Genomic DNA, 24164 nt, shown 5'->3' on the forward strand with positions numbered 1-24164 from the left:
ACTTAGGTAGCAAGAACTCAGTGCCCCATTTTCTCCTTAGAAACCTTATTTCAATTCCTGTCATAGTTCGAAACTTAATTCTGTTTCTTCAAACTTGTGTTAATTTTATAAAGTCAGATGTTAAATGTGTTGAGGTAAAAAAACCAAAAAAACGTATTGATTGTATAGTCCCTTTGTGGTTTAGTTCAGTTAGAGAGTTCTTTTTCATTCATCTGTTTTAGATTTACTGTAAAAACCCAGACACTTGGTAAATTCTGTTTCCTAGTGTTGACTCTGTAATCCCTGTTCAATACACTGACCCTTTATGTTGTTGCTTTTCCTTTTTTCTTTTAGTGAAAGTGGCGGCGATGAGGATGAAGAGTTATATGATTGTGTCTATGGAGAAGATGAAGGTGGGGAAGTATATGAAGACTTAATGAAAGATGAAGCAGCACATCAACCTGTATGATTTCTATTTTTTGGGTGACTACAGACATATTCATAAAGAAATAGTGGTAGTGTGAAAGTTAAATTTTACTAACATTCATTAAATAACTGTTAGCTGTTTTCACTAACACTGTATGTATTTTTTTAAATTTAGATATTTCAGATCTGCTGTGTTGTTATGGTTGAGTTCACATTTGTGTACAGTGACCTTGTAACATATGCAGTGGATCATAACATTATCATCCTGCTGTGAAATCCAACATTCTCTTATGGAGAAAGGGTCAAAGATTCACTCTGGTAATTCTTTCTGTGAAAGAAATACCAACACTATTTCAACAGTAAAAAGAGAACATGAAAATAAATCATTATTTAGTTAAGATCCAGTTAGGTATGGATATTAAGATTTATTAGCTACTTGAGTTAAGACCATTTGAAAAAATAAATGCTACTGTTTACTCAAAAGCATGCTACTTAAAAAAAAAAAAGTGTTCCCCATATTATTTTGGCCACTATGCAACATTAGTCATGAACTAGTTAAATAGAGAGAGCTAGCATGTATATTGTACATATAGATATACATGTGTGTCAGCTTTACAAAAGTGCCATGAAATTTACATGCCCATGCACAAAATTTACTCACTAGCCATTTTTAATGGACTGGTAATTGGAAGCGAGGTGATGTCAAAACCCGTTCTAATAACTTATTGTCCATCTCTTTACAAGCATTCATTTTGCTTACCTGCAAATCTTTAGTGTGCTATTGTGATGATGCACACTTTTTCAAGGAAGTTGCGTGTTTTAAGGTGGGAGCTCACCATCTACATTTCCAGATTGAATTCCAGTGATATAGTGACTTGTAGAAGTGAGAAAATGAAAAGGTCTGAAGGTTGTTTTCCTGTGTTCTCCTGCTATAAAAGCGGCAAGTTGTAGGTATCTCCTGCAGTTCATACAATGTGTTTTTGTTGTGATTCTGAGAATTTACCATTATGTCGTGAGAAGACTATTTCCTTGGAAAGATTTTTGACTTGTGTCAATATGATTCATGTAAGTCTAGACTCTGCCAATTACTATGCATCTTAATGACAATTTAAGAGTATCATCACTTTTTCCAAGACATTTTTATACTAAGGACATTTTACTTTCAGCAACCTGCATCACAGTATCTTTAAGTAAAATAAGTGATGTGTAAAATATTGTGAAACTTGGGAGTTTCAGTTTGTAGTGGTTTATGTTTTGTTTGGATTTGATCAATTTTTGAGTTTTGGGGTAACCTTTACCAAAACTCAGTTAAAAGTACAAATTTTGCATGAGTTCTATATATAACCATAAATCAGATCAAGTTCACTTGCAACTGGGCCCAGTTGTTTGCTTAAAATGGGTGTGAACTATAGTGGATCTTTCGATAATCCTAGTCCGAGTATTCTGTTTGCAATGAAACTCAAAACCATGTGAAATTCAGGTATCATTATGGATATTTCTCCCAGTCTTAGCAGTTGACGAACCTTGACATATTTTCCCCTTTGCAAACTCTGTTTCTTTCTTGCCTTTACAAATGAAGCACTGTAAGGTATGTAGCTTCAATGGACATAACAGGGTGAGTTTAGGAGGGAATGGCAGCCGTAGTCTGAATTTGCTTGTGGGAAGAAAAAATAATACTAAAGATCTAAAAATGTTTAATATTAATTTCCTAATTAAAAAGAACAGTAGATTAAAACATGGTGCATTATGTCCACACATTTTTATACCTGATATGGTAAGAATGGATGTATTATGTTTGTTTCATTGGCATTGTATATCTTTGTTGGATTTGATGGCTGTCTTAGTATACAATAATTTACTATTAGATTTGCAAATGTGATGCACAGTAACATTACACATTGGCACAATTCTTTCATTTGAGTCCTTTGAATTAAATTCACTAGCATAGGGGGCTTAGAGGTGACTTGCAATTGCAAATCAATTTTAGAAGAATGAAAATGCTTTAGAAATCTGTGTTTGGTGTTTTACGCAGCTAGAGAAGAATACGTGTATCAGTTTAAAACTACACCTTTCTTTGTTGTTTGATGTGACTGCCTCACAACGTAAACTAAGGTACCAAAGTTTCCTGTGCCAGCAGACTGCTGCCACAGAACAATTTTCTTAGTGTACTGAGCAGACTGTTTTCTTTCACTCTTTTTAGCCCCTTTGACCATTGTCATTACTTCCTGTATTCAAATTCCAAGATATTGTAGCATCTGCTATAGATGGCAGATTGATGTGTTAAATAATAACACTCGCAAAAAGGACCCGCTTATGCAACCCTAATTTGTGTTGTGTGAGCACTAACAGACAAGATCAGTCCTGTTGACTTGGGCTCTTCTTGGGGGCTGCTCTCATGAATTAGTGCTCAGCAACATAAGTAAGGGTTGCACAGTTGGGCCCAAGCTATACAAACCACTTTTGGAAATGTAATACACGCACATTTTATTTACAAAATAGCTCACAAAGAGGAGATTAAAAATAGACTCCAATCAAAATAATAATTTGAAACCCAAAAACTTGTTTAAAAGGAACGGACATGGGTAAAGTGTGACATTCCCTCCAATACAAATCTTTGATAGCCAGGAAATACCACATTTTGGGACAGCTCTTAATCATAACTTAATGTCCACACACCAGGTTTCCACTGACTGTGACAGACTCTGTATCCTCAGAGAGAACTTCATTCTGCCTCAAACTGATAAGGAAATGCACTGCACACAGCATCTTCCCCATACTATCTAAATCTTCCTCACTAGGCTGAAAGAAATAGGTTTGACGGAGGGATCTGCAGGAAGAGAATGACGTGGTTTAGTGTGTGGAAGGGAGGAGGCAGATGTAGGGAACTACTTGAAAGAAGGTGTGGAGTGATAGGCAGGGGGAAAAAGACAAAGATGACATGAAGGGGTTGGGGAATAGTAGTGTGACTTTTTGTGTCTGAGTGAGTGACATTGCTCTTTAGTAACTAGACTATGGAGTGGATGTAGACTTTCTACTATGATCAACAGCTACAGGAGTCTTCCTTTAGCTCAAAGGTTAGAGGCCAGGGTGTTTTTTGGAACTAAAGTCTCAGGATTCTGGTTCTGACTTCCTCTGTGTGAAACAAATGTATCTAGTAATTGTCTTTATCTGCTGCACATGGATTCGTTACAGTAGGCAATGAGCTGAGATACAGACAGGGCTACAGTCATGAAGATCCTTGGAAATGTGAATGAGGAGCTTGGATAGAATTTGGAAGGAAACAGGGAACAGGTGGAAAGAATTTAGGGGAGACAAGTTATATTATTATTGTTTTATTATTTGCTGAGGTTTTTTTGGGTGTGGAGAATCCAATCGTGACAATGACATGAACGATAAATGTCCATGCAGGAGTAATCCAGGAATTGTGTCCAATCCGCAAGCTAACCAACACCTGCCCAAATGTTTCTTTTAAGAATCTTTTTAAACACATTCTTTCATATTTGTCTGTATCCTGGAAAAAGAACTCTGATACCTTGGAATTCTGAACTCCAGTGCAGGAATTTTGTGCTCAGCCTTAATAAGCCCAATGTGGCAGTGAGCCCATGATGTTCAAATCTAACATCAGCTTCTGCTCTGTGATATGCCCCAACATGCACTATATTGCTGATCTCACATCTGCAGGAAACTGAAGCAGGCCTGTTAGGGTGAGGCAATCCCAGAGTCCTGTAAAGAACAAACAAACATACAAAGATTGCAGGATAGAGCCCTAAGATCCAGCTACTGTCCTTGACTCGGAACAGAATAGGACTATGGACCTAAATGCAAGTTCCTTTCAGGGAAAAGGGAAAAGGAAAAATTATAAACAAACACAAAGAGTTAGATGCGAGTCCATTACTCACAGCATGAGAGTCTCATTGATTTTAACTACGATGAGTAGCTGCTCACTGTTGTAAATAAAGGCCCAAATTAAATAAATATGGATCTATATTTTATCTTAATCTCATTATATTATTTTTAAAAGTATATAAGAAGGATTAAGTTATTGTTTATCTTAAAATATAACATACTGAATGACAAATTTTATCAAAATTCAACCCTACTAAAATTCTAGAAGTTGCCAGCTATTTGCGCTTTTAAAAACTATTCCCTTGGTAGCTGTTCCAATCTTTTGAAGCTGCAATACTAAGAATTTTCCAACAAGCAATGTGTCTTAATAGCTAAGCAGTAAACAAATAAAAGAGTTTGTTGTACAAAAGGTGTCCACAAATTAATTAAACTTAACTTGCTTCTAATTGCAGAAGTGTACTGAAAATGACATAAGAAGCTGTTGCCTTACTGAAATAAAACAGACTGAAGAGAAATACACTGAGACCTTGGAGTCAATAGAGAAAGTAAGCCACTGAACTTTATGCTTGTAGAATAGTTATTTATATAGTAATAATATAATTGTATAATGGAATAGAGAATATATTAATCCAGTCAATGTTCACTTTTCTTAACAGTTTTTCATGGTGCCATTGAAAAGGTTTCTGTCAGCATCAGAGTTTGATATAGTGTTCATCAACATTCCTGTAAGTAATTGTACACTTAAAGAAAAAGGCAGAGAATTTGTGTCTGGTTATCATTTTGTGCGGTCACGTGCTATTGAACAAAGTGATGACTTGAAATGTGATGTGCAAATTGCCCTCAAAGCTTTTTTGAATATTCAGTAGGTTACTGTACATCTTAGTGAAAATGATTTTAGACTGTATTTTTTTATAGTTACTATGAGGAAAAAAATGTTGCATACAGCCACAGCAGTTTGTCAGCAATAGTATGGACCAGATATTCTGCTGGTATACATTGGAGTGTATTTCTTGATTTATACCAGCTGAGGATTTGGCACTATAACACAGTAACTCTTAGAAGATCTGTTATATGCAAGTATTTTATTGATTTAATTTAAGTTAGACATTAACCATGTCTGAGTTTCCTCACATCCTTCTATGCGTAATAGAGAACATGGATCATATTTTGTGTAGATAAGATGGAAAACATCTCTTCAGAAATTTACAAAGCACGTGACCATCATCAGCCTATTACACTTGAGTGTTGCATCAGTGTAGAGAACGTTTACACAGTATTTTGAGTTACAGGAATGCTTCTGAAAAGACTTTATAACAAGCTTGCAGATTTTTATTGGTATCTGCCCTCGATGTGTTGTCACTGAAGACATTTAAAAATCAATATAGCTTACAGCCTTATACTCAGAATTTGACAGTGAAAGTTGTAAAGAAAAAAAAAATTCTGTAGTCTCTAAGAAACTTCCTATTGAGTTGATATGGGTTGAGATTACCTGTGTGACCAGCCACAGAAATGTGGACATCTACAAGCAGATTGCATGAGGGATGCAGACAAAGGGGTACGACAGGGACCTGCAGCAATGCTGCATGAAATTTAAGGAATTTTGCCAGGGTGGCCACAAAGCCAGGGAGGCCAACAGTAGATGTGATGCTGTGCCACAGACCTGCCGCTTCTACCAGGAACTGCATGTCATAGATTTTCTGTGCTGTTTTCCCCCCACTCAGTCAAGTTCAGTTTTTGGAGAATGAAATTATCTGTCTTAGTTCACAACAAATATTGCAGAATGCATAGAGATACTCAAAGCAAACTGTAATTGTAAATGCACATCTAACATCACAATATTCATAATTTCAGGAAAATACCTAGACGTGTTTATAAATGTACAGCAAGTGCTACACAATTCTTAGCAGCACTAAAGCTCCAGGCCTAGAGAACACTGCTGTGGCTGACTGTTAAAATGCTCTTTCAAAACCTCCCTCATAGTAACTATAAAAAAATACAGTCTAAAATAATTTTCACTAAGATGTGTTGGGCTTTTGTAATAATCCTTGTAGACACAAGGTTCAAAGTCAGCAGGCAGATGCTCCACTTCTGCCCTCTACCCTGGTGGCAGCTTTGCCTCACAAATATTATGCAGGACACAGCAAGCAGCTATAACCATTGGGATATTTTTCTTACTGAGATCCAGTCTAATGAGTAAAACACTGCCAGTGCCCCTTCAATCTAGCAAAAGCATGTTCAACTGTCATTTTGCATCTGCTGAGCCAATAGTTAATCTTTCCTGGCGGTATTGAGGTGGACAGTGTATGACTTCATGAACCAGAGGTGCAAAGGGTTGGCTGAGTCCCCCAGAACCATTTTCAGCATTTCAACTTCGGCAATGGTAATGTGCCAGCAGGGAAAGAATGTCCCTGCATGCAGCTCTCTGAACAGTCCTGTGTTCTTAAAGATGCGAGCATCGTGCACCTTCCTTGGCCAGCCCACATTGATATGGGTGAAGTGCCACTGGTGATCCACCAATGCTTGCATAAGCAGAGAAAAATAGCGCTTTCTGTTGATGTATTCTGTAGCAAGGTGAGCTCATGCCAAAATAGGGATAAGCATGCAGTCTATTGCCCCAACGCAGTTCGGGAACCCCACTGCTGAAAATTCATCCAGTATTTCCTACAGGTAGCTGAGAGTCACAGTCCTGCATAGCAGATGATTAATGGTCCTACAGACTTGTATGACAGCCCCTCACTGTGGATTTTCCAATTCCAAAATGATTTCTTCACTGACAGATAGCAGTCCGGCATTACAAGCTTCCAGATTGTGATCACAACTCAATTCTCCACTGAGGGGCGAGCTCAGCACACAGATCCAGTGATGTGGACTTTTGCATCCACTGCTCCTCGTCCTAAACCTGCTTTATGATGTGATCCCACCAGTCAGTGCTTGTTTCTTGGGCCCAGAGGTGGCACTTTACCATCTGCAGCTGCTCCATGAATACCACCAACAACCTTGAATTGTTTTTCATTATTCCCCTCAGTGAACTGCCCTTGAAGAAATCGTCATGTCGCCCCATTGTTGTGGTACTTCCTGCAGGTCTGCAAAGACAGGAGAATTATGCATCCTGTATTTGCAGTGTTCATGAGAATAGTGCAGAGCCCTGCGGGCTATGTCAGAGAGGGCAGACATTGAAAAGTGCTGCACAGGTTTGGGGGATTTTTTTAAAAGGCACAAAAATTTTGGAGTATTGCTGAATGGAGAGAGTTGCATCATGAGAACTTGACTTCCCCAGGGATCTCTGGAGCTAGAGGTCATTTCCTTCCCACAACATATTGGGAATGTTTCCCAAAAGGCATTGTGCCGGATGGTGGCACGCTGGGATACCTACCTGTGGTGCACCTCTCTTTACATCGACACAAGCACTCCTAGTGAGTACGTACAGCACTTATGTGAGCAGCCAAGTATGCACGTGAGTGATGTACTAATTTCAGGTTTCAGAATAGCAGCTGTGTAAGTCTGGATCTGCAAAAAGAAAAGGAGTACTTGTGGCACCTTAGAGACTAACCGATTTATTTGAGCATAAGCTTTCGTGAGCTATAGCTCACTTCATGCTTCCAGCTTTCATCCAGACCACACCACACGATCTACTGTCTACAGCCAAGCTCTACGATACAACTGCATTTGCTCCAACCCCTCAGACAGACAAACGCCTACAAGATCTCTATTAAGCGTTCTTATAGCTACAATACCCACCTGCTGAAGTGAAGAAATAGATAGACAGAGCCAGAAGAGTACCCAGAAGTTACCTACCTGGTCTTGAATTGAGAATCTTAAAATTTCTGCTGCAATATAGCTTGGCTCAAATATTTCTGCAGCATCCTTGTCTTTTTCCTGTGCCATTAGTGGACCATTGTATCAAGAAACTTATTCTAATTGGAGTTAACTTAGCACCAGGATGCCACTAATTGACCCATGTAATGTACAAAACTGGTTTTTCACAGCTCGGGGAAACAAATCATTACTTTTGTCTTGTCATTAAAACATTGACTTGACTTGCTTAATTTTAAAATTATCATTATAAAATGAAGCTGAACTAACAGGGCACATTTCAAGTTGGAATAAATTAGCCTTTAATAGGTCTCTGAGTTTAGTTTCCCTTGTCACATTGTATGGAGGATCCGGCATTTCAAAGCAAACATTGAAAGTAGCAGCTACTCATAAGTGATCTGTGTCTTAGTTTCTTGGAATTAACAGATATCCATGGAGACACTAATCTTCATTCTGGAAGCTTTAGGGGTTCTATTTGCATTTTAATTTTTTTCCTTCTATTACTGTTTTTAAGGAATTGGTGAAAACCCACAGAAGTCTAATGCAGGATATTTATGACTCCATTGTAAACAAAAATGACCAGAACCTGTATCAAATTTTTATTAACTACAAGGAAAGGTAATATTTATTCAACAACTTTTATATACTTTAGTGATAACCTATACTCAGTCCATGGAAGTGTTTCTCAATGATTAAGTACTCCATAAGCATTTATATAATTGAACTGAATATCTATGGGTAACAGCATCAGTATATATAATGGGCTTTGAATGTGGAAAGTACCAAGGAAGTGCTATTATTATTTTATAGAATGGATTGTTCAATTTTCCCCAACTGTTTTTTGTCATTGCTTTTTCATTTAAAAATAGCATCCATATTTTATATGAAATCATAAAATTTATTTTGCACAGCTTCTGGCATGAAAACTATCTTCGAATGCTTTATAGAGATAAACAATATAGGTACAGAGATAAAATAATCAGAGATGGGGAAGCAAATAAAATAAGACAGAAAGATACAGGCGAGGCATTCCAGATGGCAGAAAGAAGGACAGAAAGAAGGGTGAAACAGGCTGAGGAGAAGAGAGGAGAGTCTGAGGGGTTCCATGGAAGGTGTACATGAAATCACTTCTGAACTGGAAATTGAAGTAGCTGGGGAGCCAGTTGAGTTGTTTGAGAAGAGGTTAATGCAGTCACACTATGCTTGTGAGAAAGCAGGTATAAGCTAACAGAAAATGTCTGAAACTGGAAAGCTGGATTTTAGGGAGATGATGGGAAAGAAAGTTGCCATAGTCACATTGAAGTGATATATGAAGGTTTCAAATGAAGCCATATATGAAGATTTCAGCAGAGGAGCAGCTTATGGCAGTGGTATGTATGCTTGGGTAGATGCTGACAGACTGAGGGAAAGGGTGATTATTGGAAGGTGTGACAAAGTTCCTCCTCTACCTTGGTGGGTCTTGCGCTTATTGGCAGATTTGCTCGCCTTAGAGCTTCACGGCAGCCCTCAGTTTGGCCGTTTTTGTGAACCCACAGTCCAGGTCAACTCCTCCTATGTCTGACCAGGAGTTGGGAGGTTTGGGGGGAACCCAGGCTTGCCCTCTATTCCGGGTTCCAGCCCAGGGGCCTGTGGAATGCAGCTGTCTAGAGTGCCTCCTGGAACAGCTGTGCGACAGCTACAACTCCCTGGGCTACTTTCCCATGGCTTCCTCCCCCTCCTTTATCCTCACCATAGGACCTTCCTCCTAGTGTCTGATAATGCTTATACTCCTCAGTCCTCCAACAGTCCGCGTTCTCACTCTCAGCTTCTAGTGCCTCTTGTTCCCAGCTCCTCACATGCGCACCACAAACCGAGGTGAGCTCCTTTTTAAACCCAGGTGTCCTGATTAGCCTGCCTTAATTGATTCTAGCAGCTTCTTGATTGGCTGCAGGTGTTCTAATCAGCCTGTCTGTCTTAATTGCCTCCAGAAGGTTCCTGATTGTTCTGGAACCTTTTCTGTTACCTTACCCAGGGTAAAGAGACCTCCTGCGCTTGCTGCTCATCTATCTGCTTTCTATTCTCTCCTAAAGCCCCCTGGCCTGGGCTTTTCTTACTTTTTGACCCTGCTTCAGCCCCCCCCCCCCATCCTCCCCAACCGGGCCAGATGCTTTTTCTTCGTTTTTTTTTTTTTTGCTGCTGCTCAAGTGCTGGTCGGCTGCCAGCTAGCTGCCAACCCCCCCATGCCTGCCCTTGGACGCTGCTACTGCTCCAGTTGAAACCCCCAGAGGAGGGGGGAGGACTGCCGACCTGCTCCCCGGAGGAGGGGAGTGGAAGCCCCCAGACCCAACCGTTTTGCTGTTTGTTTATGGTCCCGTACCGAGCCAAGAAGAATCTTCTTATCTCTGCGACATTCTGGGCCTGCTGAAAGCCCTGCTGTCCAAAGCTACAAAAGCGGAAGAGAAGGCAGCAGACAGAAAAACCACCCAGGGAAGCTACGAACCATCGTGGAGGGGGCCGTAAGACTGAGTAACTTTTGAACTGTACTCTCATGTGGGGGGAGTTCGACTGTGTCGTAACTGCATTTGTAGGGAAACGGGGGTGTGGCATGGAGCTGCCCCCCCCGATCCATCAGTGCCTCCCCCAACACTACTACAACCGTCACAGCCCCCCCGCCGTCCGTCCCTGCTGGCAACTTGCCATCTGCCTCTGGATTCAGCTGCTTTCCCTGATTCCATTGTCTGGACCGGAAACGACAGCCGACCAAGCGAGACTCTTTGGACAAACATGCGTGGGTCTGGGTCCACGTGCCTCCCCCCCCCCCGACTGTTCACCCCACAGTTTGCCCCTATTACCTGACCCCAACTCCTGTTTCCTCCCCCGCCCAGTTTGACCCATTTGCCCCCCCTTCCCCCCCGCCTGCAGCCCAGCAGGGAGAAGTGGTTAATCTGTTTCCCCCTCCCCCTCCTCCTTTTGGTGTCTCCCCATCTCTCCCTGCTCACAATGGCGGGGAATGAGAGGGGTGAGGCCCCTCTAACAACCTCAGCTGCCCCTCACCCACCTACCCCCCTGCCCAACCCCCAAGCCCCCACCCCCACTGCTGCCAAAACACCTGCCACCGCCCCTGCTGGGGCATCAGCAGCAGGAGGCACCGGGGCGACTACTGCCGCTGCTACGCCCACAGCCCCCCCAGATTCTAGGAGAGCCCCCCAGTTGGCCGGAAAGGCCAGGCTGTGAAGAAGGGAAAGGGCCCCACTACAACCACCAGGCCCTCCATGGCAGGGGCTGCCCCCACCGCTGTGGCCTTGTCATCGACCATGGTGTCCCTCCCCGCTGTTCCCTCCACCAGCTCTGCGAGTGTCCTTCCCCCGGCCCCCAGGGTGTATGCCCGGGCGGTAGCAGCGCCCCCCGCCTGCCGTCTCGTCATCTCGCCCACCCACCACCTCCGCTACCATCAATAGCAGCCGTGGCCCCTTTCCCACAATGACCAGGAAGCACGGCGTTCGTTGCCTCCTGGTGCCCGCCTCGCCCCACATGGAGACATACGTGCAGGCATTGGCGAGGGTGGCAGGACCCATGGCTATTGTGGCAGCCTCCAAAATGTACGGGAAGGTCGTCTTTTTCTTAGCATCGGAGACTGCCGCCCAGGAGGCGGTGGAGAAGGGCCTGGCGGTGGGGGGAGTGTTCGTTCCCCTGGAACCGCTAGAGGACCTGGGCGTCCGCCTAGTCCTGACCCCTCCATCCCTCCATTTCTACCCAATGCCGCCCTGTTACCCGCTCTCTCCACCCTGGGGAAACCCGTCTCTGTCATCATCCCTCTCCCATTGGGCTGCAAGGACCTCACCCTCCATCACGTCCTTTTGTTCCGCCGGCAAGTGCAGCTTCTACCGCCGCCAGCGGCGCATGATGGAGAGGCGCTTGAGGGGTCCTTCCTGATCCCCTACCAGGGAGCCCGCTATCGGGTCTACTATTCCACAGGAGAGGCCCGGTGCTACCTCTGCTGATCAGTGGGGCATGTCCAAAGAGACTGCCCCTTGGCCCGGCGGGGAGGGGCACCCGAGACCGCCGAGACCCGGCAGGACATCGGCTCCGTCGTTGCCGACGCCCCTGGCCTCCCGGGACCTGAAACCACCTCTCCTCCTGCTTGATCCACCGCTGCTCCTACCTGGGCCCAAGAGACACCTCCCCTACAGCGCCCAGATGAGCGAGGGAGCCCTGCTCTTGCTGTTAACAATCCAGCAGAGCCTATGGAGGAGGGTGCAGGAAAGATATTACCGGGCATAGGAGAGGGCCTGCCCCAAGGAGACCCCCCCCCCATGCTGCCTCACCGTTACCCCCCCTCCCCGAGCCCCTGAACCATCACCTCTGCCCCCCGACATGACCCCTGCTAACCAGCCCTCAGACGATGCTATGGAGGGCTGGACCCTAGTTCAGGGAAAGCGAGGCAAGCGGAAGGCTCGAGCTCCGCTGCACCCATCCGATGCGGAGGCCCCCCGGAAGACCAGGAAGGGAGGCACTGACACTGAGCCTTCCGCTATGCCCACGAGTGAGATCCATCTGCCAGTGTCAGGAGGGGAAGACAAAATAGTACTGGAAGGTAGGATCTCCCCTCCACGGGAGACCCTACCCTCCGAGATCCCTGAGGAAGGCCCTTCTGCCCGAACCCCCCCAGAACCCCCCGCGAATCCCGAAGCGACCGTCGTAGCGGGCGCCAGAGGGGAGACCCCCAGGGTGGCAGAAGACGATCTCTCCTCCATGTATGAGGAGATCGAGGCCCTAGGTTTGGCCCCGGTCACCCAGGGAGAGGATGACCTACTGCCGGCTGGCCTCAATCTGGGCAACCTCACCCCAGTCCTCCTTTCCCCATGCTCGCTCCCCCTAACCGCCTTCCCAGACGGGCACCCTACAGAGGGTAGTCCACCACCTGATGCCGTGGCTGCCAAATTCACCACAGAGCCTGTGCCTAGCATGACTGGGAGCCCCCTCCCCACCTCCTTAACCCTCTAATCTGTTCGGGAGGCGCCACCTCTTAGCTGCTTCCCTCCTGAAGACCAGAGTCTTGCCTCTGTCCCTGCCCAATCCACCTCCTCCTGCAATGCTATTGCCGCCCCTGGGGTTATTTCTTTCCCTTTTTTTGCGGATCCCTCCCAAGGATTGCATTTTCCTGCCGCGACCTATTAGGAGCTGCAGTTTTCCCTCCGCCGTCCCCTTCTACCCCAAGGCTTGAGATGAACCTAATAACTTTAGCCTGTCAGACGGCCCGTTGGTGGTCTGCACCATTCCTGCCCGCCTCATAGAATCATAGAATATCAGGGTTGGAAGGGACCTCAGGAGGTCATCTAGTCCATCCCCCTGCTCAAAGCAGGACCAATCCCCAATTAAATCGTCCCAGCCAGGGCTTTGTCAAGCCTGACCTTAAAAACTTCTAAGGAAGGAGATTCTACCACCTCCCTAGGTAACGCATTCCAGTGTTTCACCACCCTCCTAGTGAAAAAGTTTTTCCTAATATCCAACCTAAACCTCCCCCACTACAACTTGAGACCATTACTCCTTGTCCTGTCCTCTTCTACCACTGAGAATAGTCTAGAACCATCCTCTCTGGAACCACCTCTCAGGTAGTTGAAAGCAGCTATCAAATCCCCCCTCATTCTTCTCTTCTGCAGACTAAACAATCCCAGTTCCCTCAGCCTCTCCTCATAAGTCATGTGTTCCAGACCCCTAATCATTTTTGTTGCCCTTCGCTGGACTCTCTCCAATTTATCCACATCCTTCTTGTAGTGTGGGGCCCAAAACTGGACACAGTACTCCAGATGAGGCCTCACCAATGTCGAATAGAGGGGGACGATCACGTCCCTCGATCTGCTCGCTATGCCCCTACTTATACATCCCAAAATGCCATTGGCCTTCTTGGCAACAAGGGCACACTGTTGACTCATATCCAGCTTCTTGTCCACTGTCACCCCTAGGTCCTTTTCCGCAGAACTGCTGCCTAGCCATTCGGTCCCTAGTCTGTAGCTGTGCATTGGGTTCTTCCGTCCTAAGTGCAGGACCCTGCACTTATCCTTATTGAACCTCATCAGATTTCTTTTGGCCCAATCCTCCAATTTGTCTAGGTCCCTCTGTATCCTATCCCTGCCCTCCAGCATATCTACCACTCCTCCCAGTTTAGTATCATCCGCAAATTTGCTGAGAGTGCAATCCACACCATCCTCCAGATCATTTATGAAGATATTGAACAAAACCGGCCCCAGGACTGACCCCTGGGGCACTCCACTTGATACCGGCTGCCAACTAGACCTGGAGCCATTGATCACTACCCGTTGAGTCCGACAATCTAGCCAACTTTCTACCCACCTTATAGTGCATTCATCCAGCCCATACTTCTTTAACTTGCTGACAAGAATACTGTGGGAGACCGTGTCAAAAGCTTTGCTAAAGTCAAGAAATAATACATCCACTGCTTTCCCTTCATCCACAGAACCAGTAATCTCATCATAGAAGGCGATTAGATTAGTCAGGCATGACCTTCCCTTGGTGAATCCATGCTGACTGTTCCTGATCACTTTCCTCTCATGTAAGTGCTTCAGGATTGATTCTTTGAGGACCTGCTCCATGATTTTTCCAGGGACTGAGGTGAGGCTGACTGGCCTGTAGTTCCCAGGATCCTCCTTCTTCCCTTTTTTAAAGATTGGCACTACATTAGCCTTTTTCCAGCCATCCAGGACTTCCCCTGTTCGCCACGAGTTTTTAAAGATAATGGCCAATGGCTCTGCAATCACATCCGCCAACTCCTTTAGCACTCTTGGATGCAGCGCATCCGGCCCCATGGACTTGTGGTCCTCCAGCTTTTCTAAATAGTCCCAAACCACTTCTTTCTCCACAGAGGGCTGGTCACCTCCTCCCCATGCTGTGCTGCCCAGTGCAGTAGTCTGGGAGCTGACCTTGTTCATGAAGACAGAGGCAAAAAAAGCATTGAGTACATTAACTTTTTCCACATCCTCTGTCACTAGGTTGACACCAAGAGCCCCACCAGGGGAAAACTGGGAAATCGCAACCCCACGCCCCCATGAGCTGCGAAAAGTGTTGCGGGAGTTTTTAGAAGACATCCGTGGCTCCCGCAACAGGATACAGCTAGCTCTCCAGCTGTGGGGGGACTTTGATCAACTCCTCCAGGCCACAAGGGCCCTTATAAAGGAGGTTAGAGGGAAAGGAAGGCACGATGCCACGACCTACAGGCGGGCCCGCAGCTTCCGTGATGATTTACTCACTGACGGGATGGGTCACGGATTGTTGTGCGACCCGCTGGGGCCGTGAACACCCCCGCCAAGAAGGGACCCCCACCCCCCCAGCCCTCCGCATGACGTCTCTCATTATTGCAACTTTGAACACCAGGGGATGTAGGATGGCTCTCCACAGGTTCCAGGTGCTCCCTTACCTTCGGGAAGGGGGGTACTCTGTGGTTTTCCTGCAGGAGACCCATACGGATCTGACCGCCGAGGACAGCTGGTGGCTGGAGTGGGGGGACGGGGTCTACTTTAGCTACTTCACGATTCGACAAGCTGGAGTGGCGACCCTCTTCTCCCCCAACCTACGGCCCGAGGTGCTAGGGGTCACTGAGGCCATGCTGGGCCTCTTGCTGCATCTCCGAGTCATATGGAGGGGCTCGTGGTCAACCTCGTTAACATCTATGCCCCGACAACGAGCCCGAAGCGGCCTCAATTCTATCAGCGGGTGTCCAACTTCCTTGGCACCATAGATTCTCACGAGTGCCTAGTCCTGGGAGGGGACTTGATTGAGGGGAAGAGCGAGAGACCCCAGCCCCAGCCGTTGCTGCTGTGGATACCATCATCTTTGTCACCTAGGAGGGGTCCTATCACACGTGGGTGTACGTCCCCCCACCCCCAAACCGCCAACCCCGCAGCCGTGCCCATCTTGTCAGGCACTCTCAGGAGAGGAATAATCGGTGACACTGGGCGTGGCACTAGGTAACTTGAGGGGGTGGAAGACCATGAGTGTCGAGGAAGCCCCCCCGCTCTAGGCCAGCAGGTGACTCAGGAGGGTGGAAGACCACGAATGTTGAGGAAGCCCCCCAGCTCTGGGCCCAGGCTAGCCTGAACACTTCTCCCTCCTGAAGGCTGCTGTGTTATACCTTGTGTTTGCTTTTATTTTGTTGCATAGTTTTGCTTTATCCTTTTTGGTGATTCTTTGTAAGTGTTACACAAATAAAATTATTTTCTTCTTCAAAAAAAAAAAATTACTCTCCTGTAGCCATCCGGCCCGACCCTGTCACAAAGGATACAGGCAGTGAAGGCAAATGGCAGGTCTGAGTGTAGAGGGGAGCTACGGAGCAGGAGTTGTGTCTCAGGATGCTCCTTTTCTCCAAAAGAAGCAATGTAACTTAAGGAAGCTGAGAGGAAACTACAAGTTTATTTTGTCAAGGGAGGACAGATACTGTGTCTAGCTCTATTTGTACTGCAGTATAGGTTTAAAATAATAATTAAAGGTAAAAGATGTGCAGTTAGTATCATCACTTTTGAAGTGGAAGCTAAAGCTAAACAGAAGATGATCAAGAGGGAGAAAAAGATTAAAAATAGAAGGCAAGAACGGAGGCTTGTAGATCCCCAAAGATGGAGCTTGCAGATTAAAAAGGAGTCACCTCTAAAAATTTAGAACAGTTTGAGAAGAGTGGAATGAATTGTTACTGAAGGGAACAGGAAGTTCCCGGTACAAACCTGGATTCTTTCCAATAGCTTTACAAAAAATCAGCCAGTGGGTACCATGCTGGTTTCTGACTGCTGTTAAGAATTTCTTGCTTTTACATATGTTAGCTATTATCTTGACCCAAAGCCTCATGGAATGTAAACTCAACAGATACTGTCAAATAAGTTTGCAAAACCTACTGTTGCTGTAAAAAGAGTGGATGTAATTAATCCTGGGCTAATCCTATGTAACAGAATTTATTCATTGCATCCTTTGAAATCTATCTCTTTATACTGTAAATACTAATGACTCTGGTGCTGTTAAGCAGCAGTTACATTGTCTTACAGCCTGAAACAAGTGCTTTATTGTGTCAGGGTATGCATGTCAGTGTTAAAGTGAATTGAAATGATTTTACAGCATTTTGATTATGATCTTTAGTATTTTTCAAACATGCACCTGATTATATTCTTGGGGAAGCTTTGTAATACACATTTAGGGCCAAGTTATTATGCCTTGGTATGTAGGTACCGCTCCCAGTTGAAGGGAAGATTGTGACCCATATATTTGTTTGTGAAATGTGAACAAAGGACTGTTTCTTTAAAAAAACAAAACAAAAACAAACAAAAAAACAAACCCCACACCATCCTGCTTGTTTTTTTTTCTTGCTTTGTTTTAGAATGGTTATTTATGGGCAGTACTGCAGTCAAGTGGAGACAGCCATATCCTGCTTGGACAACATCTCTAAGACAAAAGAAGATGTTAAATTGAAGCTAGAGGTACTGATATTTATTTTTTATATACAAATATATATCCACCATCCCCCCAAAAAAGAAAACTGTTCATTCTGACATGTGGTTCTGTGAGTTTCTTTTCTTTTCCTTTTTACCTGGACTAACTGATCAAATTAACTTGTCAGGTAGAGACAGAAGAGGTTGAATCCTGGTCAGAAGAAGTCTTGCTATTGACTTCAGTGGGGTCAGGATTTACCCAAGAAGTGGTTTTGTCAATAAAACACTTTTTTCTCATAGTGTTTTAGGTGAGAGTGAAGGTAGCTGAGAATAAAATATGGTTATAATTAGAATAACATTTAAAGACTATAGGCACATCTCTGCACAAGGGATTGTGTGTAAGATGCACCACCCGAGATGTTCAGACAACCTTGGAAGCACAAAAAGAACACGAGTACTTGTGGCACGTTAGAGACAGCCATAAAAATGTAAGCATACTGTGGGGCCATGCGGGTACCCATAGCAGTGCCGCTGACTTGAAGGTATACATTGTCCCCAAATGTGAAATAGTTGTGGGTGAGGACAAAGTCACAAAAGGTCAGCCACCAGGTTTGCCGTGACTTTATTGGGGATACTGTTCCTGATGGGTTGTAGTCCATCTTTGTGAGGAATGTTGGTGTAGAGGGTTTCTACATCCATAGTGGCCAGGAGGGTGTTTTCTGGAAGATCACCGATGGATTGTAGTTTCCTCAGGAAGTCAGTGGTGTCTCGAAGATAGCTGGGAGTGCTGGTAGCATAGGGCCTGAAGAGAGAGTCCACATAGCCACACAATCCTGCTGTCAGGGTACCAATGCCTGAGATGATGGGGCGTCCAGGATTCCCAGTTTATGGATCTTGGGAAGCAGATAGAATACCACTGGTCAGGGTTCTAGGCATGTGTCTGCACAGATCTGTTCCTGTGTTTTTTCAGGGGAAGCACAGTTCCTCTTTGGTCTGGAGGATAATCAGCTACAGCCCTTTATAGGACACAGCATACTGCCCATCAGCTTTGCTGGGGAAGTGAATGTGCAGGGTGGGAGTTTGATGATCCCACCTGTGATAAAGAGGATTTCTTATTTTTTGGTTTACTAGTCACCTTCAATCCACACAGTTGTCATGCCTGTTGTGCTATTTATGCCTACATCTAATAAGACAAAGAGTCTGCTGTTTACCTGCAGTGTTGCACTTGAACTACCTGCTGGGCACTAGCGAGAGTGATTCCAACTGCTATCTCTGTTTCTCTTATAGACACTCACAGCTTCAAATCAACAAAACTCTGTGTGGTTTCTTATCTCTAATTACAGTGTTTATACCACAGTCATCACTCTGCTGTCTGAACACCTGAAGAATAGGATCTGGATCTGGATCCAGATCTTGAATACCCCCAAATTCAGTGGTGTTCTGAGCCAGGGTTTTGGTTCAGCTTATCACTACGGAGATGATTTTTTCCTCATTATGGTGGTATTTATCCAGTATCCTAATATCTGGGTGATCTGGCAAACTTATATGTCTACTTAAAAAAAAATTAGGAGTATACTTTGTATTTTTTTTTATTTTTCAGGAATCACAGCTCAATCTTGTATTTTATTTTTAAAAACTAGGAATGTTCCAAGAGGGCCAATAATGGGAAATTTACTTTGCGGGATCTTCTAGTGGTTCCTATGCAGCGAGTTCTGAAATATCATCTGCTGCTGCAGGTACTTTTTTTTGAAGTTTAAAGTGATTAAGCGCAAAGCTGTGAAGGTTTATCATCAGAGGATTGTTATAATGAGGGTTCAGTACCTTTATTAAAGGACAGTGATTAACATTTTTATAGAGTTGAATTGCGAATTATCTGTGTGGAATCCAGTACAGTTCAGCCTTCTTTGTGGTGAGCATTCCACACAGCTGAAGCATATCTGAGAATAACAATCACTTCCCAGGTACTTGAGCCTTTTCATTTAATGGCTTCTTTAAAAGTTAGTGGTGGCAAACTATGAGAATAGTGGTTTTGTAATGTAGACCACTACCCCCAAAGACTAAGCTGAACGAGATGATACCATTCTTTAAGATACTTCCCTGCTATAGTAAATTCTAATAAAACCATATTTATTTTGAAATGCTTCTTGTTATAACCCACAAAGCTCTTGGCTTCCACTGTTAGTCCTATAATGAGGGTGGAGAGTCTTATAAATTTAATTTGATAGCTGTTCCAGGAGACTCATTAGTTCAGCAGCAAAGAAATATATTACTGTATTAGATTGTCAACCCTGCTGATGTTTGTAAAATGTAATTTTAAAAAGAGCTGCTATCTTTATGTGAAGCATAATTTTGACTCTGGTGCTTTGTGTAATTCAAACTTATTACTTTTCTTGAAATATATCTATATAAATGCAAGTCATCAATATTCTGATCAACAGAAAATCATGAAAAAAACCAAACCAAAACTGATGACAGAACCACTTTCTTAAAACATTTGAGACATGAACCAAGGCAATATAATCAAATTGTATATTATGAAAAAATGATATGAAAGATTATGTCACTCATAGTGTTTTAAAGTGTGAGGCATCATAAAACTACAATCAGGTATGTAACAGGGTGTCCAAATATATTAGTCTTTTCAGAAGCAAAATATCCACAAAAATTGCTAGAAAAACTGCACTTTTAAGTAGTAGCATCTATTCCCACCATTTTCCAGTATTTTAGCAAGATATTATTTTTGGTAACAACATATAGTCCTCTTCTTAAAATGCATTCAAGAAGAAATAACTGATTTCTCTCTGGATTTTCTTTTTTGCTTTTAACTAACCCATTAATTTTTCTAGATTCTAGATGGGCTATGTATCTTTTAAAATATAGCAAATAGCTTAACATTCTTGAAATATTTTCATATACTGTCAAGATATGTCATCCACATTCATGTCTATAAAATATTATATAAATGCAGCTAATCTTGTACTGGAGTAGTGACTATCTCATTGTGGTTAGTCACATATTTTAGTTAAAGATTTTGTCAGCATATATTCCTACTTCATCTTTGCAAACAAACTCTTATTTTGGGGTTTTGACTATTCATGTTGTTGCTAGTAACATGAAAATTATCTAATATTGTTTGCCTGGGCTTTCAGCACAGACTACTTCTCAGGGAATTCTGCACCAAAAAAATTAAAATTTGGTGCCACTTTTTAAAAAATAGTATGAGTATAATATTTTAAAATTCTGCAAAATTCGGCAAATTTTATTTGTCAATAAATAAATGTGGCTCCAGCATGGCAGTGGGGAGCACAGGCCACTGGCTGCACTGAGGTGAGAGATCACCCTGAAGCCCCCACCTCCCCCAGTCCAGGGCCTTGGTAGTGAAGCTGCACTCGACCCTGACACACTGCAAAGGCTGGGGCTGCCTCAGAAACACCCTGGGACCCTGCCCCTCTGTGCCAGGTGCACCAGGTGTGGGTGGACTGGTTCAGCACAGCAGGATCCAAGTGTGGAGGGGCTTAGTGTGGGGGGAACCAGGTGTGGGGTGAGAGGTTTCTGTGCAGGGCAATCTAGGTACGGGCAGCTCAGTGGGAGATCTGGATGCACAGGGACTTGCTGGGGGGTTCTGGGTGCAGGGGCAATGGGATTCTGCAGTGGATCCAGGTGAAGATGGTTGGGACTCAGCAAGGAGGCTCTGGGTGTGGGAGATGGGGCTTTATGGGGGGGTCTGGGTGTGGGAGCTCAGTGTGGGGGTCCTGGTGCTGGGGAAGTAGGGCTTGATGGGGTGAGGGTCCAGGTGCAGCTGATTAGGGATCAGTGGGGTGGGGGTCTGAGTGGGGCGGGGGCTCGTTGGAGGAGTGCAGGTGTACGGGGTAGGGCTTGTCAGGGTGAGGGTTTAATCGTCCTGCTTAATGGGGGAGCCCCCGCTGCTGCCGATGCGATGCTGCATGCCGGGCTCCTGCTTCCCCCTACGATTCCCCTATCCCCTTTTCTTCTCCACCCCTCTCCCCTCCCCCCCACATTCCCCTCCCCCTGCCCTATTCCACCCCGCTCCCTTTCCCACCGCTTCTTCCCCCACATCCCCTCTTCCCTCATTTCCCCACCTCCCCCTTTTCCAGCCCCACCACTGGCACTCACTGTTGCACAGAAAACAGAGAGGCTGCCAGCACGCAGAAGGGGAGAACGACTGGCACTAGGACCCAGGGGGCAGTGTTCAGCTGTAGACTCAGCAGAGCCCAGACATAGCTTCCTTCAGCTGGGCAGCTCTGCGCTTGCAGAGATGGGGGGACAGGGAGCAGTGGTAAGTTACCCTGTGTGCCTCCCCAGGCCTCACCTCTGTTTGTGGGGAGCAATCCCCCACCAAAACCTGTGTCCATGGTCATACTCTCCGCCCCCCAGTGTGGCTTCCCTTTGCTTGTCTGCTATTTTCTGCATGGAAGCACAGGAATTCTGCGGGAGGGCTGTTTTCTGCGGGTGTGCAGTCACACATAATCCCCCCAGAAGTAACAGACATGTACAGTAAGGATCTGACTGGTAAATTTTAATTGTTACCAGAATAGAATTAGCTTTTGTTGACTGTTCATTGTCAAATATTATTAGTATTGAGAAATAACAGTACTCACACTTAACACTTAACTATTTGTGGTAATCCCTAGTTGTGCACTATGAGATGTATCATAGAATATCAGGGTTGGAAGAGACCTCAGGAGGTCATCTAGTCCAACCCCCTGCTCAAAGCAGGACCAATCCCCAATTTTTGCCCCAGATCCCAAATGGCCCCCTCAAGGATTGAACTCACAATCCTGGGTTTAGCAGGCCAATGCTCAAACCACTGAGCTATCCCTCCCCTGCAATGTATAGGGAATCATAGAGGAAAAAAAATAAATTCTAGGGCTGTTATCTATTTAAGGCAAAATTGGTAAGTTTTTAAGAGTGACCAGTGCACAGTAGTCATTTTATTTCAGTGATAAATGTGTAAACTGATTGGCACCTGGCTGAGTGAAAAGTTGTTATAAGAAATATCCCTGCATTTTGCCAAATAGGAACTGGTGAAGCACACCACTGACCCAACTGAGAAGGAAAATCTGAAGTTGGCACTTGATGCAATGAAGGTAAGTGTGCCATGGCAGGGAGATGTTTACATCTTCACTGCCAGTTAAAATGGTTGGGGCCTTTTTCAGAACACACGGGCATGCAGAAGTGAAGTTTACAGTATATTTGCTGCTGAAGGAGGTCCTGCAATTCACAATAGATCTAGCAAATATTTGTTAACTAGCCACAAACTCTCGTATAAGGAGGCTAGATCAAGGATATTGCTACAGGCTTTTTTAGTAACTTAGCCAATAGGTTTTATATGGTATGGAGTAGAGCTGACTGGCTTCTATTTATCTGTAATATCCTAATTTTTACATTCTGTCCCGTAGTTCTCAGCCTGCTAACCATTTGGAAAAAAATTTGCCTTTCTCAGTTTTACTAGTCCTTTACAAAATGGGTAAAACTTCCATTACTGCAGATCACCTCAAATTTTGGTTAACAGTTTCCCAATAAGGTAAACACAGTTCTCTTTCCTCACAACTTGTGTCCTAGTAATGTCTTTGTTGCCTTAGGCTAGAAGGCATTAATATCTCTCCTAGTGACCGTTACTCCACATGCTACTGCAAATGACACAAGCAAGTGCTTTTTAAAATAGCAGTATCTCATTACATGTTTGGTGCTGTATCCCTCGGCAGTCTGCAATTCCCTCTGCAACTAGCAGTACTCTTAGTTTCCTTTTTTTCTGATGCTGTGCACGGAGTTCAGTTATTGTTTTCGTTATATTTTCCCACTCTATCCTTTTCCTGGTTAATATGTTAGAAAATTGTTCCATTTAGCACATATTTCCTAAAAAATGTTTGCTCCTAGATATTACAGATTATATACCACTGAGGACATACAAATGAGGATAAACACCTGATTTGAATAGAGAAAGATAAGTGGCAAATTTACCAGCACATTCAATGCACAAATATAGAAGATATACTGGTCCACGGCTTAAGATCATACCTAAACTTTTTCCAGATCCCAACACTATATGTGAAAAAGATTCATTTTCCAGAGTCAGTCAGGCCCATTATTGTGCATGGGACCTAAGAATTATGCTGGCTGTTGGCATGCTATTATATACCTTCTATTTTGCTATTCAGACATTACTGCCCTCTCACTGTATGCCTCGGTCTTGAAGTTGTAGATATTTGGACATCCTACTAAACCTATCCAGGATTACTGCATATAGGAGCAATTAGAGCCTCGACTTGGTTACATCTTTTACGCAGGCCTTGTTGTCTTCAGATCTCTGAAATCATGTGCAAATATCAAGACTGAAGGAGATATCCCATTCCCTGACTGAAAGAAGCACTCCACCAGGCTGGAGCAAACCACCTTTAACTTAAACGCTGGTTCCTGTAGGTGGAGATGACATTCCTGATTTCACTATTAATTTTTTTTTAGCCCAGCTGATACCAGTGCTTCTTTGTCCTTGGCTGATTTGGGGTAGGTCTCTCTCAGTCTCTCCTATTGGAGCTCTTCCACTTTGGATAAATAATTAAATATTTACTGGAGCACAGCCATGAACCTGAGTCTCCCATAACCTAGGTGGTTTCCTGAACCATTGGGCTGTTGGCCATTCCGGGAGTCTTTTTTTTCTTTTGTCAAAAAATTTCA

The 24164-nt window shown here is 44.3% G+C and overlaps 1 protein-coding gene across 8 annotated transcripts in view; it reads left to right on the plus strand.

The window, feature by feature from the left end:
• VAV3 (vav guanine nucleotide exchange factor 3) overlaps positions 1–24164 on the plus strand; it is a 248586-nt gene that overhangs the window by 107342 nt on the left and 117080 nt on the right. For 6 of the 8 annotated variants that reach the window (XR_012160359.1, XR_012160360.1, XM_073356846.1 and 3 more), the window contains exons 5-11: positions 334–442; positions 4704–4796; positions 4908–4976; positions 8579–8682; positions 17417–17516; positions 19109–19204; positions 22508–22576. Coding sequence is in view for 6 of the 8 variants with exons in the window: in XM_073356846.1 (XP_073212947.1) it covers positions 334–442; positions 4704–4796; positions 4908–4976; positions 8579–8682; positions 17417–17516; positions 19109–19204; positions 22508–22576 (640 nt within the window). In the remaining 2 variants the exon portion in view is untranslated. Of the gene's footprint in view, positions 1–333; positions 463–4703; positions 4797–4907; positions 4977–8578; positions 8683–17416; positions 17517–19108; positions 19205–22507; positions 22577–24164 lie in introns of those variants that run through there. The other 2 variants (XM_073356852.1, XM_073356848.1) reach the window with 2 other exon arrangements.

The sequence above is a fragment of the Lepidochelys kempii genome, chromosome 8, assembly GCF_965140285.1.
Source record: "Lepidochelys kempii isolate rLepKem1 chromosome 8, rLepKem1.hap1, whole genome shotgun sequence".
NCBI lineage: Eukaryota > Metazoa > Chordata > Testudines > Cheloniidae > Lepidochelys > Lepidochelys kempii.